At 41.0% G+C, this 15,047-nt stretch overlaps 1 protein-coding gene across 5 annotated transcripts in view; it reads right to left on the bottom strand.

Annotated features, from left to right (window-relative positions):
• The window catches only part of STARD9 (StAR related lipid transfer domain containing 9), a 185,864-nt gene that overhangs the window by 5,018 nt on the left and 165,799 nt on the right, over window positions 1-15,047 (bottom strand). For 4 of the 5 annotated variants that reach the window (XR_004645546.1, XM_034769183.1, XM_034769182.1 and 1 more), the window contains 9 exons: window positions 14,770-14,967; window positions 13,172-13,355; window positions 8,958-9,104; window positions 8,354-8,462; window positions 6,301-6,443; window positions 4,969-5,033; window positions 4,667-4,872; window positions 3,488-3,567; window positions 488-646 (listed from right to left, as the gene is read on the bottom strand). Coding sequence is in view for 4 of the 5 variants with exons in the window: in XM_034769183.1 (XP_034625074.1) it covers window positions 488-646; window positions 3,488-3,567; window positions 4,667-4,872; window positions 4,969-5,033; window positions 6,301-6,443; window positions 8,354-8,462; window positions 8,958-9,104; window positions 13,172-13,355; window positions 14,770-14,967 (1,291 nt within the window). In the remaining variant the exon portion in view is untranslated. The remainder of the gene's footprint in view (window positions 1-487; window positions 647-3,487; window positions 3,568-4,666; window positions 4,873-4,968; window positions 5,034-6,300; window positions 6,444-8,353; window positions 8,463-8,957; window positions 9,105-13,171; window positions 13,356-14,769; window positions 14,968-15,047) is intronic. The other variant, XM_034769181.1, reaches the window with a different exon arrangement.

Raw genomic sequence — 15,047 nt, 5'->3', positions numbered from 1 at the left:
GACTTATTAGACACCATTACCTTTTGAACCCTAGACAAATGGCACTTATTGGAGCTCAATACATTGCAAGTATGTGCTGTATAGATTTTGCTCACTAAAAAATCTTATAGTTAAGAGATGGGAGACATGACAACACTTTGTGTAAACCAGTCTGTAGATGCTGTAATATCAATAAAGGAGGTCTATCTACGGCACATATGGAATCAGGTGCCCTGACACGATTGTAACAAGGTTGTCTCCATACTAGCTTAAACAGTGTTCCAATATGTAATATAGACTGGAACTTAAGTCTTTCTTGTAATCAGGCTACCACTGTGCTCACAACAAAGGAGCAATCTCACTGAATTTAGTATGATTTAAAATCTGTCAAAGTGCTCCTGCTAGAATATTGAGACTAATGCTAGTTGTATAATACTCTCACTGCAGAAATTGCTTAAACTCAACTGGACGTGTAACTGAATCAAAACATTTGCATAGAATCTCTCACCTGTGCCATGTAAATGACTCTGGTGATGTCTTTTCCATTTACTCGATCAGGTTCCAATAGCCAAGCACTTGGTAGAATCTCCCCTCGTACCATTTCTTTACAAGGACGAGGCATGGACTCATCATAGATAGACTGAATAGCTAAAATCGACAAGTTTTCCTGCATACAATAGAGTGCCAAAAACAGTTATTTATTTAGCATAGAGAAAGCACAGTACAAGTTATACAGATGAAATAGTTTGGACACAGTACACTGAGAGAGAGTCTGGGCCAAAGGGATGCTAATAGCTATTAGTCCTGAGCAAAGGAAATGCCTCAACCAGCTCATGCCCATTCATTTGATAAACAAAAAATGCTCTTAGGTATGTCCTGTTACCTGTGATGGGATCCTCTCCAAGAATCCCACCTCCCTCTGGCTACAAGGAAGAAAAGTGACAATCTGTTTACAACATAAGGTACCATTGATTTGAATCACCTACACTAAAGTTAGCTAAATTCACTCACCGCTCAGTGCAGACAGCTCAATCTGTTAAGGCGCAGTCTTAACACAAGCAATATAAGTTGTGTGATACATTTTAAGGTAAAACAACACCATGTGCTGTTGTTTATTTGAGGCAATGATTCATACATAAATACTGTAGTACTTAAATGTTAGCTTAGCCTAGTTTTTTATAGAATGTGAAAGCAGAAGGAGAACCTGGACAAGAATGCCAGTAAGACACTTATAATAACCAACTGGTGCAATGCCACAATCTCCTGCAGCTGAAATACAGGTAAACAAAAATGTGCAACATCAAGTCATCTAAAACTGACTGTCAAGCAGCTATGGATCCTAGACTTCATTATACAGATGAGGGAGGTGGGGGGAGGGACAAAACTAAGTTTCATACACGTCAAAGAAAAATAAAAGCTAGGGTCTTGTCTAGACTAGATTTAAAAAACACCCTTTTCCCAAGTTGAAACACCATATTGCTCCTAATCTTGGTGCAGTTTAAATAATGATATGTTAGGTTGATGGGAGTAGAGTGCACCCTAGAAAATGAGAAGACATTCTGAAGAGGGGACTAATTTGTGATAAGCAGAAAAGAGAAATTTATCTCTGTGAGGAGTGCCTGTCTTAACTATGAATGCAAGCTAACATCAAAACTTGAGTAAGTTCTAGGTATGTCATGTCTTCTGTATAAAACTCACACAGTACATAAGAACGGCCATACTGGGCCAGACCAAACGTCCATCTAGCCCAGTATCCTGTCTTCTGACAGTGGCCAAAGCCAGGAGCCTCAGAGGGAATGAACAGAACAGGTAATCATCAAGTGATCCATCCCATCGCCAATTCCCAGCTTCAACAAGTTAAGTCCACTGGGTTGAAAAATTTATTATAATAGATCAGCGTAGCATTACTTTTAACAGGAAACTGAATGCATGCATACAGAGGTGTTAGCCAGCCAGGGTGTGAATGTATACAGCTCTAGCCTTCCTCAGCAAAGTTGCCGCAGGGAGTCTGCTACCACATATTTCAAAGTATACTACTGAACTTTTGGCACGTAGAAGCAAGGTCCACACAGCGGGTTAGTGCATGGCAAACTAGTACTTGTTGCACACTAAGCCTCCATGTAGATCCTTGAGAGCAGTTTAACCAATTTTTTAAATAATAAAGTGACAAACCTTGAAGTGGGTTAAGGTTAGAGGTTACATTTTTATACCTACTGGTGAATCTGCAGAGAAAGTAAAGCTAGTTTAAATCATTAGTGTCTCCGTCCAGCAACTCACTAAGCACATGCTTAATGTTTAGCATTGAGTAGCCCAACTGAAGTAGATGGGACTGCTCCTGTGCTTAAAGGTGGTGCTGGACTGCAGCCTAAGTGCATACTTGGTATTAGTGTGTGAGTCTTTAAAGAGGAACTATGGCTATGAATAATCTAGGAAGGCCATTTTGAACTGACATTTCCATTTTAAGCCATTACCTAAATTTAAAATTGCATTTGGTTGAGGCCCTAGCATTCAAGTAACTTATTTGTATACACTTGATTTACTAATTGATAAAAGGACCTGTATTAAGTTTCATTTATTTAAGTTTGTAAACAGCATCATATAAACTTCTGTGTTTTTAAATTGTATTTTCACTAAATAAAATGTAAGGTATCTTAAGTCTATGCTTTAACTAAACAACCTGAAGTTCAGTAAATTCCTAAGAGACATGCTATGGGCAGCTGATCACATAACCATTCTCACAATGGTCCCTTCTGGCCTCGGAATCTATGAAACATTACTAGATGTTTTTAGTTTACTTTTATCATATTTATTTATTCTAATGGCCTCAGGGTCATTCTTCAGGCATTCCTCGCTCCAGCGGTGGTGCGAGAGATAATCTGCTGTATTTCCAGATATTATACACTGCTCTCTTTCCGGACGCATTACTTTCAGGTGTGAATACTCAAGCTTTTTGAACTACGATTCTTTAACAATCCTAATGGCAATACTTCTGCTTGCATCTTTGCTCTGGCATCCTCCCTATGCTGGGTTATTCCACAAACCATGTTCCCGTATCAATAGAAGTATAAAATCTTTGTGCTGGGCCAACAAGCAGCACCTCCATCCTCTGCTCACTCCTTCCAGATGAATACCAGAGCTGGTTGTTGCCAAAGCATTTTACATTGTGCATCAGCAAATATGTCTGGAAAATCTTCCTTTCTACAGACTTAACTTTCAAAGGCACCGGCCATACACGCTCTTCAGGATGCAACCTGAGTTATTTTATTCTTATGTTCTGATAAATCTACCTCGTAATATAAGGAATCAGGTTAGAATTTGAGAGTCAGCATCTGAACTCTCAACACCAATAAGGACTCCAGGAGCACAAGCAAATCTCTCTTCCCACCTAATTCATAAGGGTGTACAGCTGTGGACCCTCTCCCCCATACCCCAGCTTTTTCTTGAACAGTAATCTTAAACAATTTAGATTACCGGTAGGCTACATGTTGGAAAGTACTGATAAAGTTACCTCTTTGGCCTGTACCGTGATGCAGCAGAAATCCCGTGGTTGCTTTAGATAACACAATGAAGTATCACTCACCAAATATACTGAAAGAAATTGGGGAGGGGGTGGGGAAGAGGAGAAAAAAAATCACACTACAGCAACTATACATGGCTACCTGCTTTTGAATGTTTCCTCTTTAGAAGAAATTTACTCCTCATCTGTACAATTCTTCACTGCCTTCAAAGCTTATAAATGCCTGTATATTAACTTGTCCAAGCTGAAAAGCAACATAGACTAGTGGAAAAGACAGCCTATTGCACCCAATTTCTACAGTTTGCCACTGCTGACTGAGTTCAGAACTCTGTCCAACAGAAATGTTGAGACACATCTATGGATTAGAATTGAGGGGAAAGCCAGCTCCTTAAGAAGTCAGTGACATGAAACGGTAATAAGTCAAAAATCAGCTTCAGCTATTTAAAAAGCCCCTTGTTACAGATTTATTCTCATGACTTTCAAGTCCATGTCTTTATTTTTTCTGTCAAAAGCCATGCACACCAGTAGTACTATAGATGAATATTTAATAATAATAGTTCCAAGGATCTTCCAAGAGATAATAATATGTATTTTTAAAAGTAGCAAAACATTTGTTTGCCAAACAGCTCATTGTTTCTATCGAAGCCAGTATGTTACATTGGGTCAATAAAATATTGAATATTCTGGGCACACTGAGCATAAGATCATTTTTTTTAAAATACAAGTAACATTCTAAAGTAACACCTAGGTTCTGGCTTTGAAATTCTTAATTACAGATGGTCTGAGATAAGGGTGAATCTGTCTCCTTTATTTATTCAAATAGTTTGAGTTTCTATGGTCTCTAAGAGGTGGGTTCAAAAGATCCTGGGTCTCTGTGAATCAATGGTGCTACGTCAAATTGACACCATCTGAGGATCTGGCCCTACATGTACAGTGTCAGAGTGGGTATTTACCAAAAGCATCTCACTTCATATGTCTGTTGTTCAGTTTATGATGTGGATTTTCACTAAAGTAGGTTACATTTATTCTTTATTTGACTTTTCAGCCTCATCTCTTCTGATAAAATGGTTAGCAGTGGGAATTGATAACATTCTTCAGAGGACAGAGACAGCTATGAACCAATTGCCATAAAGTTCCCCTTACACACAGCAATCCCAATTGATAACTCACCCAGCTGAATATGGCTCGTTACTTTCTTATGTACTTGAGCTGTGTTAATGGTTTTGTCATATAGATGCCTTTTGCCAGGGTCTTTCACCATGCACCACACATTGGGAAGAGGTCTTTCAATCACTCCAGCTCCCAAAAACCCATGCTTAGTTGCTGATGGGAAGACTTTGTAATAAACCAGTACCTCTTTTTCTGTACACTGGTATCTAAAGAAAAAAGACATGCTTCAGGTATTTGCACTAAAGACAACATAGAAGTGTGTCCAAGTACTGCAAAAAGGAAAACATCTGGCATATACTTACTTCCAACCAGCTGCTGCCTGGCAGTTGTAAAAGTTCCTCAGGTTATTTGAACATGCTGCCATAACCTTAAAAATTACAATTCAGAGATGTAATCAAGGGAGAGTACCTGATCTATAAATTGTGTTCACCTGTCATGCAGTACAGCAGTTTGCTTCAGCCAGACTGAAGAACAAGCCTTAACTATTTAAGTGTATGCAACTAGTCATTCCACAGTGCTAAGACCACACCTCCCCATTGTCTATTGTGGGAGGGTTGACAGGACAGTATAAAACTGCCCCTCCACTTGGAGCACAGCTGATGTTCTCCCAGTGTGATTCAAAACAGAGATATGTCAAGTTTCGCTCTCCCACCCTCTGCATGCACAAACACACAAGTCATGCTGGATACAGCCTGGTCAATAAGCCAGAAAGCATTAGGCAGAAAGAGCGCTTTCAGAGAAGAGACCTAGGGCTGGTCTACACTTGGGAGGGGGGGAGGGTGTTGATGTAAGATACGCAACTTCAGCTACTGGAACAGCGTAGCTGAAGTCAACGTATCTTATTTCGACTTACCTCAGGTCCTCACGGCGTGGGATGGATGGCCGCGGCTCTCCCGTCGACTCCGCTACCGCCGCTCACCCTGATGGAGTTCCGGAGTCGACGGGAGCGCGTTCAGGGATTGATATATCACGTCTAGACGAGACATGATATTATCGATCCCCGATAGATCGATTACTACCCGCCGATTCAGTGGGTAGTCTGGACGTACCCCAAGATGGATAGACAGCTTAGACATTCCTTGGATCTAGTATACTGTATGTATCCTTTGCACCATAATGGCACTTGGTTTTAAAACTTAATTGAAATTTGGGGAGAAAAGCGTTAGTTTAAAATCCCCATCTCAGTGATGTTGAAATGGTCAGCTACAGTATTACAATGAAGGTTTAAGTCTGGTAAACTTGTACATTTGCCTGGAATGATTGAGAATGAGCATGTTACAAAATCTGTAAGACGACACCCTATTGCCTTCACCAAACCTTCGCCATTATGATGCTCACCAATGTAGGCCATCTGGTTGTTGTTATTTTAAAATTCTAAATAATACACAACAGTCAGAACCCCACGGCTGCAACCTGGCTTGCTTCACTTCTGCCATTTCAGTTTCTCTGAGCATCCTTATATTCAATTGACCAATAAAAAGGGCAGGTCACAGTATGCTGTCATGGTCAAATCAGCTTTCTAGATAGCTGAGCAAAGAGTGCACCAGATGTTCCAGACAGTGTGTGGTTGGAAACCTGCCGCACACTCTGTTAGGAAATACAGAAATAGATAATGACCATGCTCATTTACTCACCTCAGTGATAGCATTATCCAAAATGTGTTTGGACAAATCCTGGTATTCTTTTGTAGGAGAGGAGCTGACTGAAAGAGTTAGTCCAGGACGGAACCTATGGCTGATGCTAGCAGATGGAAGTGGTGACTGATCTCTGCTGCTCTCTGTGGAGGGTGAAGAAATAAAAGAGAAGTCTTTGAAATGGAGAGAAAAAATATTCTATTCAGGCTACTATACCATCTCCATCACCGTGGTACCCAAGTACCTCACAGTAATACATTCAGCAATGTGACTACTATCATATGCAGCTTTCTCAAGGGGAAATTTGAATGTGGATATTTCAAAATAATCTGAGTGCTGTGCGATGTGTTTATATCAGCAATGGCAAAGAAGTGCATCTTACTCTTGGAACACAAAAGGGATGGGGAAGGTGGTGGTTCTTCAGCATCTCACTTCCTATAGCAACAGGATGTATACTTTGCTACAAGTTATGAAAGGCACAAAAACGCTCATTTGATTTTTTTAAGAGACTGCAAAGGTAACTGGGCCTTAAAACTGACTACCTTGACATCTATCCAGTTCTGAAATATCTGTCAGATGATTCACTCCACATATATATTCAGTGACATTATTCTTAATGGCCACTCTTCGAATCTTGGGTTGTATGTTGATCCACCTGCAGCTGGTTAAAGTTAGATGTAAATTAGAGTAGCCCTCATGATGCTCTAGAACAGCACGGGCTGTCATCATGCAGAGACAACACCAGGACCTGGGCAGTGTCAAGGAAAAAATTAAGGCTCCTTTCCACACCACTCGATTTGCACTCTGTTAATTTAGTCCAAACCTAAGGCTATGACCTAATATGTCAGGATTTTCTGGGATGATCTCACCTATTTTGTGCTGGTTTCACTGTGTGTGTATAATGCACTCCTAATGCTGCTGAAAATATTTAAAGAAATAAGTAGCAGGTAGAGCTACTCATGAACTGGCAGATACGCTGAAGCAGAATTCTACAACAAAAAGTTTAGCCCACATTAGACTTCACTTATTTTAAAATACTTGTTTCTGTCATGAAAGCTCAGTGGAAGTACTGTGTTGACATCTGCTAGGCCTACACAACTAAAGGAGAACATAGTTGCAGATTTTTTCAAACCTCAATTGAATACTGAAAACTAACAAGGTAAGACAGCATGCTAGGGAAAAAGATTTCACTCCCTGCAGCTTTTCAAATAAGACAGGATTAAATCTAAATTGGATAATGTCAATCAAAATCAGTAACTGAAGATTAAAATCAAGAAGGGCTGATAGCTCAGAAATAACCAAAAGGCTATTAATACTTTTCACTTATATTGAGCTTCTTGTGATACCAGTATGTATTATTAAGATAAGTATTATTAGGTCCATTGTGCAAATAGGTAGATTGAAGCAGAAGAGGTAAATCAGTAACAGAACTGAGAATAGAACCTATTTAACTCCTAATCCTCTAACCACTCAATCACATAAATGTAAGCAAGGCACGATGGGAGGGACTGCAAGAACTACTGATGCACATCTTGTTTTTATCATCTCGGCCCGTAAGACCACCTACTCATAATTAAGTTGCAGTTTGGTTTAAAGGATAGCACTACATAGCAAAATACCTGTGCACACGAGAGAGAGAGAGAGAGTGTGTGTGTGTGTGGGGGGGGGGGGGCATTTATACTCTGGTCCTTCTATCTGAATATGTTGCTTTGTTAACTATATCCAAGTAGTAACATGGGAACTGGTTCATATGAACCTCTGTTTGTACAGTGCCTAGCAAAATGAGATTCTGGTCCATCACTGGGGCTCCTAGCTTCTATGGAAATATAAATAAATAAATTAAATAAAGTAATACTAATACATCCTATTTTAGTTTTCAATAAATTCCACCTTAGACTCTGGACACTGGTAGTCCAGATTTTTCTGAAGATGCATAGTAGCAAGATAGCTTCAAAAATCTAGAATCAACTCAAACTTGGATGATCGCATTGATAATAAATCCACACAGATTTATGATGTGGATCCCAATTTAAGCACATATTTTTTCACTTACCACATGCTGAATTCTTTTGTAGTTGCTCTAACACATAAAGTTGACTATTTCTAACAGCTGAGCGACCTCTTGTATCTCCTCTTGGGAGCTCTGCACTTCCAGGAGAAATCTGTTATTCAAAAGAGGGCAAAAATAGTTTGGAGTGAGGATTAGGGAAAGAAATTAAAGTACCTAATCAAACAAATGCTATGCTTATAGCCTGAAACCTTCTTTACAAAGCTGGTATCTACATATTAGTTTATGGAGACTCTTTCCTTTCACTTTGCTCTGAGAATGCTCTAGTTACCTAACTTTTAGCTAGTGGAATTGTTAGAGTTGTTAACAGTAATGCAGTGTCTTGAAATCGAAGTTATACAAAACTTGGTTCATATTAAAGAAGTGAAGACTATCATTTCAGACATCTTCCTCTGCAATTATAATGTGGTGACCCACATTTAACATCTTTGGACCATGGCACCCACTTGGACCTTGATAGGTTGAGAGCCCTGATTGACCATTAACCTTCCCCAAAACAAAGCCTTCTGCTATTACATCCCTCCTCTCACCATCAAAAAATCAGAAAGGCATTACCCTCACTGATGACCTGTCAGCAATCTGCTCTTACCAGTGCTTCCTGTTTGCTGAGTTTACTTGCAGCATAAGTAGCAGCGTTGCTGCTGTTATAACCAGATGTTGGGCCAGAGGAAAGACTTAGGCTGGAATCTGTACATAAAGTGCTTGTGCTTACAAGTGTCTTCAGCTTTGCTTCTTCCTGTGAAGGATGCCACAGTGTTATAAACATATTAGAAAGTAGGAGTTATCTACCTTCACTAGCATCTAGCCAAATAAATGAGTGTACAGTAGCTCTGCGAAATGAAATAGGAGTGATCTTATTTGGTGATTTAAATCCAATTCTCTGTGGGTGGCTGTTCACATTACAAAAAATACCACTACTCCTAACACTAACAACCACCCTGATTCTTAGAAGCATAGAAATGTAAGGCTGGAAGGGACCTCAAGAGGTCATCAAGTCCAACCCCCTGTGCAGCAGATGTTCGTCTAGCCCAGTGGTGGGAAACCTGGAGCCCATCAGGGTAATCCGCTGGCAGGCCGCGAGACAGTTTGTTTACATTGACCGTCTGCAGGCACGGCCGCCCGCAGCTCCCAGTGGCTGCAGTTCACCATTCCCGGCCAATGGGAGCTGCGGGAAGCATGTCCCTGCGGCCCGTGCCACTTCCCGCAGCTCCCATTGGCCAGGAATGGCAAACCGCAGCCCCTGGGAGCTGTGAGCGTCTGTGCTTGCGGACGGTCAATGTAAGCAAACTGTCTCGTGGCTCAGCTGTGTGTGGCCCACAGGTTGCCCACCACTGGTCTAGCCTGGTCTCCAATGATGGGGATTCCACAACCTCCCTTGGAAGCCTATTCCAGTGTCACAGTCAGAGTTTCAGGCCAAAAGGGACCACTAAATCATCTAGTCCGACCTCCTGTGTATCACAGGCCACCAACACCACTCACATAGTAAATTCAACAGCTGAAATGAGACCACAGTATTACAGCCCACTGGAGACTAGACTGTTATGTGCCACAGGCAGAGAATAGAAGGGAGGGGAAGTGCACCAATGTTTGAGACCCCTGCAATGGCAGTTCTTAAGAAAAGTTTTTTCTAATATCTAACCTAAATCTCCTTTGCTGCAGTTTAAGCCCATTGCTTCTTGTTCTACCTGCACTGGACATGGAGAACAATTGATCACAGTCCTCTTAATAAACAGCCCTTAACCTATTTAAAGACTATCAGGTCTCCCCACACACCCCTGCCCCTCCCCTTCAGTCAGTTTCTCAAGACTATACATGCTAAGTTTTTTTTAACCTTTCCTCACAGGTCAGGTTTTCTAAACCTTTTATCATTTTTGTTGCTTTTATTTTGATTCTCTCCAATTTGCTCACATCTTTCTGAAAGTGTGGTGCCCAAAATGGGACACAGTACTCCAGCCAAGCCTGACCAGTGCTGAGTTGAGCGGGACACTTACCTCCCGTGTCTTACACACAACACTCCTCTTAATACACCCCAGAACGATATTGGCCTTTTTCACAACTGCATCACATTGTTGACTCATTTTCAATTTGTGATCCATTATAACACCCCCTCTCCGCCCCCGATCCTTTTCAACAGTACTACCACCTAGCCAGTTAGTCTCTGTTTTGTAGCTGTGAATTTGACTTTTTCTGCCTAAGTGTAGTACTTTGCACTCGTCTTTACTGAATTTCATCTAGTTGATTTCAGACCAAGTCTCCAATTTGTCAAGGTCATTTTGATTCTAATCCTATCCCCCAAAGAGCTAGCAATCCCTCCCAGTTGGGTGCCATCCAGCAAATTTTATAAGCACACTCTCCACTCCATTATCCAAGTCATTAATGAAAATATTGATTAGTATTGGACATAGGACAAACCCGTGCAGCGCCCAGTTTCCCCAGTTTGACAGCATACTATTGATAACTACTCTTTAAGTTGGCAAATTCAGCAGAAAGTCCAAGACTGTATGGATCATGGAGACTGAATGATATATACCATTCATATAAACCATTCATGTGGCCACTCCAGGTCAAGAGTGTGGCAAGCTGGGGGAACCCTGAATGGTCATGACCTGTGCTGCTTCTGGTTTTTAGATAAAGGATTTCAAGTTTCCAGGCTGTCAAACCAGCAACAGATTTTCAGGGGGCGGGGGGATGGGGGGGGAAATAAACAAACAATCTCCTTGAAATTCCAATTGTTCCTCTTTGCATCTCTTCAAGTGAGTCCCTGCCTTGACATAACTCACTGGCAGGACTGAAGATTTTACTTTAGCTGTAACTACTCTATGCGAGCCTTAAAGTAGCAAAGTTAATTAACTGATGACAAGAAAATACTAAAAACCCTTAGATGTTTTTTTCACCAGAAAGGCAGTTGCAAGTTTAGTTTGCCAGTTCCGATGAAGAACTTTCACAGACTTCCATAATGCAGAAGCTGAGATAGATTTGGCCGATGCTCAATTATCTACTGACTGCTTAGCATGTTAAAGGAGGCAGAGGCAATGAAGTGACAGTCTCCTGAATTACCTGTCACATATGAGAAGAGCTTGTGACAGTCTATACTATGGTCACTACTTTTACAAGACTATGATAAATTTTGTACACAGTATGCCTTGTGAGATATCATTTGAAAACTCAAAATCTGCTGAACATTACTGTCCTAGTAAAATGTGTGTAACACTGATGTAACATGTACTATAGTTAGAAAGGCAGGGCCAAATCAGTTTGTCAGAGACAAAGACTCACTGGCACCCCAGCCAGGTTTTAAAGAGCTATCACCAGCTTAAGCAGCCCTTCTCTAGCAACGGGAAAGTGTAAACAATAAATTTACATTTCATCACAGGGACGATTCAAACCTCACATACACAATGAACTGTGTGTCACCATGACTCAGCAAGGACGTTTCTAGCACAAGAAACTGAATTATCAAGGGGGAGAAAAACACTTGACTTCACCTCTCCTCCTCTCATCTCTGCTCATGACATCAGTGACTCTCAAAGAACTAAACTAAGGAGGGAGTGGTTCCAGGCTGAAAGGAGACCTAGCCTATGAAATTTACAACAGCGTATGGTGACACAAAATCTTTGCTTTTAAGTTCACCTAGCTTGTTAAGTTAGGTATTAGCTTGAATATTACTCTTATTTTCTTTTGTAACCAATCCTGACTTTTATGCATCATCACTTGTAATCACTTAAAATCTATCTTTCTGTAGTTAATAAATTTATCTTATTGTTTTATCTTAACCAGAGCGTTTGGATTCAAATGTGTGGGAAACTCCACTTGGGATAACAAGGCTTGTGCATATACCCATTTTCCTTTGATGAAATGGTGGACTTTCTATGAGTGTGCGTTGTTCAGTAGTAGTGTGCTGGACAGTACAAGATACACATTTCTAGGGGAACAAGACTGGGATTAGAGAGCTTGTGGGTGTTGCCCTGTACGTAATTCATGAATGACTGGTCAGAGTGCTCATGTATTTAGCTGGGAGTGAATTTACATGCGGAAGGATGTGTGAGCAGGCTAGGGGTGGCTGTTCTGACCCCAAAGCAGTGTAAAAGGCACCCCAGGTTAGAGAATTAAGGAAACACCACTGTTCAACAGTCCAGATTGGACCCTGGGGAACGTCTCAGAGGGTTACTGCAGCTTCTGCTCAGAAGAGGTGACAAAGTAGTTGCTATAGGAAAAATATGGTCACAAATTAGGCAGAGTGACCTGAAGGTAACATGGTACCATTCCAAAGTCAGACAAAAAACCCCAACAAAACTCTCGTGTGCGCAGTAAGGGTGACAAAATACAAAACAAATGGACACACACACCAGACTAAAGAGAAAGAGAGAGAAGCAGACTAAAAAGGATGGCGAAAGATTTTCTTTTCATCTTGTCATTTTAACATACAGAATTCAACCATATTAAGCCTGCATCAGTAGAGTCACTACATGCATTAATATCCAGCACTTGTGGCTTAAAGACATCCTCTCATACAGTGAGTGAAGCTTAGGAGTCTTGGCATACTGATTGTCAATAAAATGACACTATTGCACAAAGGTAGTCCAGAAGCACCACCAGTAAATCAGTGTGGGGTTATTTGTTTTTAAATACAAGTTAACAAGATTATTCCTTATTACCTTTACCTCCTTAACAGGCAAAATTAAAGATAAAGATCTGCCTTGGGCTTAATCACTATCACGGTTACTTAAAAATAAATAAATAAATAACTTGCATTAACCTGAGCCATGCAGAACAGTTCAGTAACTACTGTAATTTAATGCTCACCTTCTGTAGATGAGAAAATATTTGCTCTCGTATACGTCTCTTTTCTTGCTCAGCTCTCTCCCGAAGTTTGTCCCTTGCTCTTGCAATTTCAGTCTTGGCCTCCTCTCGTGCCCTCTGATAGTCTCGGAGTAGTAGTTCAATCTCTGAAGGATACTGGGCAATCCTCCTCTGTGGTTCTTGGACTCTAAAGATTGGGGGTGGGAAAAAGACACACTAAGGAATGTCTGATACAATGCCATGGGACAATGGTAAAGAATCACAGAAAGAGTTGCTTTCTTCCAACACTGAACAAGGAACTTCATAATAAGGAAAACAGGATTATTCCTAAAAAAGACTCTCCTTCCCTGCGTCACGGAAGAGCTTCTGAATAGCTACCTAGCTTCTCTCTTATTTAAATACAAAATCTTCAATATGTATGATTATGTGTGAAGAAGAACTGTATCTGCAGCAGTAACAAAACTCACCAATGCATGTTCTACTGAAACAACAGCCCCATCTCATCACCCCACTATGCCCCCTCTTGCTTCTTGGTTAACACCTCACTCCTGCCCTCCCCTCCCCCAAACACATGCCTCTAATTCTCTCACTCTCTCTCTTAATGGGCAGCATGGAACTCCCACGGTGAGTCAACTCAGTGACCACCTCTGACACGATCTTCTCACAGGGAAATGGAAAGCCTTGGCATGAGATGCATCACTTATCCTTTCCTACCTGCTGTTCCCAGTTCCCAGACTGTGCAATCACCACATTCACATCTCCTTTGCAGGCTTGAAAATTGGATTCAGGGTGCATGTCTAGTATTCATCACAGTGAGAATACTTACACCTCTGTGACATCCTATTAACATACAGGAGCAACTTAAGGTGCTGATTTTGATCTATTAAGCTCAGTAAAACAAGGGTCCCAATTATCTATTAGACTGCCTCTCTCCCCATCTACCACCAGGGCAGCAAAGTTCAGCTGGGGCAGTCTCTAAATTCAAACAGCTCGGGGCTGGGGTTCTCAGCAGAGAGCCCTTAGACTTTGGAATTCACTTCTCTCAATGGTCTGACAGAGCCCAAGTTTGTTGATATTTAGAGCATAATGCAAATCCCATCTCTCTTCCTTGGTTTTTTGGGTGGGGAGTGAAAGGAGAGGTTGGTGAGTAATTCATAATAAGTGGGGTGCAATCTTGCTTTTGCTTTTAAAAAAGTCTTTTGCTAAACATTGTATATGTGCAAAAATAAGTCCATGGTTTACTACTTTAGACTATCAATTAAAACTAGCTAGATATGAATTATGCGGCATTTCCTTCGCAGTCAGGAACCTTAGTTCTCCCTAAGTCATGAGAATCTTTTCTAGGTTAATAGTTTGAAAAGTGAAATCAAATTGACCAAAACTTGTACGGAAAGTTTTTGCCTTCTCTAGAACAAAATAATAAACAACTCTCCTGCCCCAAAGTTCACCACTTCTACATCTGGCATTCCATAGGAGAATCTATGTGCTCATTTTACCACACACACACACATTACTGTCCACCTTAGTGAATAAAATGGGAGTTGTGCATGTACACCTGAGGGCAGCATGGGTTCCCAAAGCTGAAGTTTATGTGTCCCTACCTAGTATTTTCTACTACATTTCTTCTCAGTTGCTGCAGGTACTCTCGGCGTCTGCTGGGGAGATCCAGATCCCGCTGGTTTGTGTCCAACATCTGCAACAGGCTCAGATGCTTTTGTGGACTGAGACTGCGGGTTCTCCTAAAGCTCTGCAGCCTTTCCTCCCTCTGCTTTCTCAGGGCTTCGATTGTCTTCATGTGCCTATTAAAGGGTACAAGGTCAGAGTTACAAGGTATGCGCCTGGTAAAGTTACAAAGCTCAGTTTTCCAGAGTGATATATT

Source organism: Trachemys scripta, chromosome 4 (genome assembly GCF_013100865.1).
Source record: "Trachemys scripta elegans isolate TJP31775 chromosome 4, CAS_Tse_1.0, whole genome shotgun sequence".
Taxonomy (NCBI): domain Eukaryota; kingdom Metazoa; phylum Chordata; order Testudines; family Emydidae; genus Trachemys; species Trachemys scripta.
This window is presented reverse-complemented; position numbering and strand designations above follow the sequence as displayed.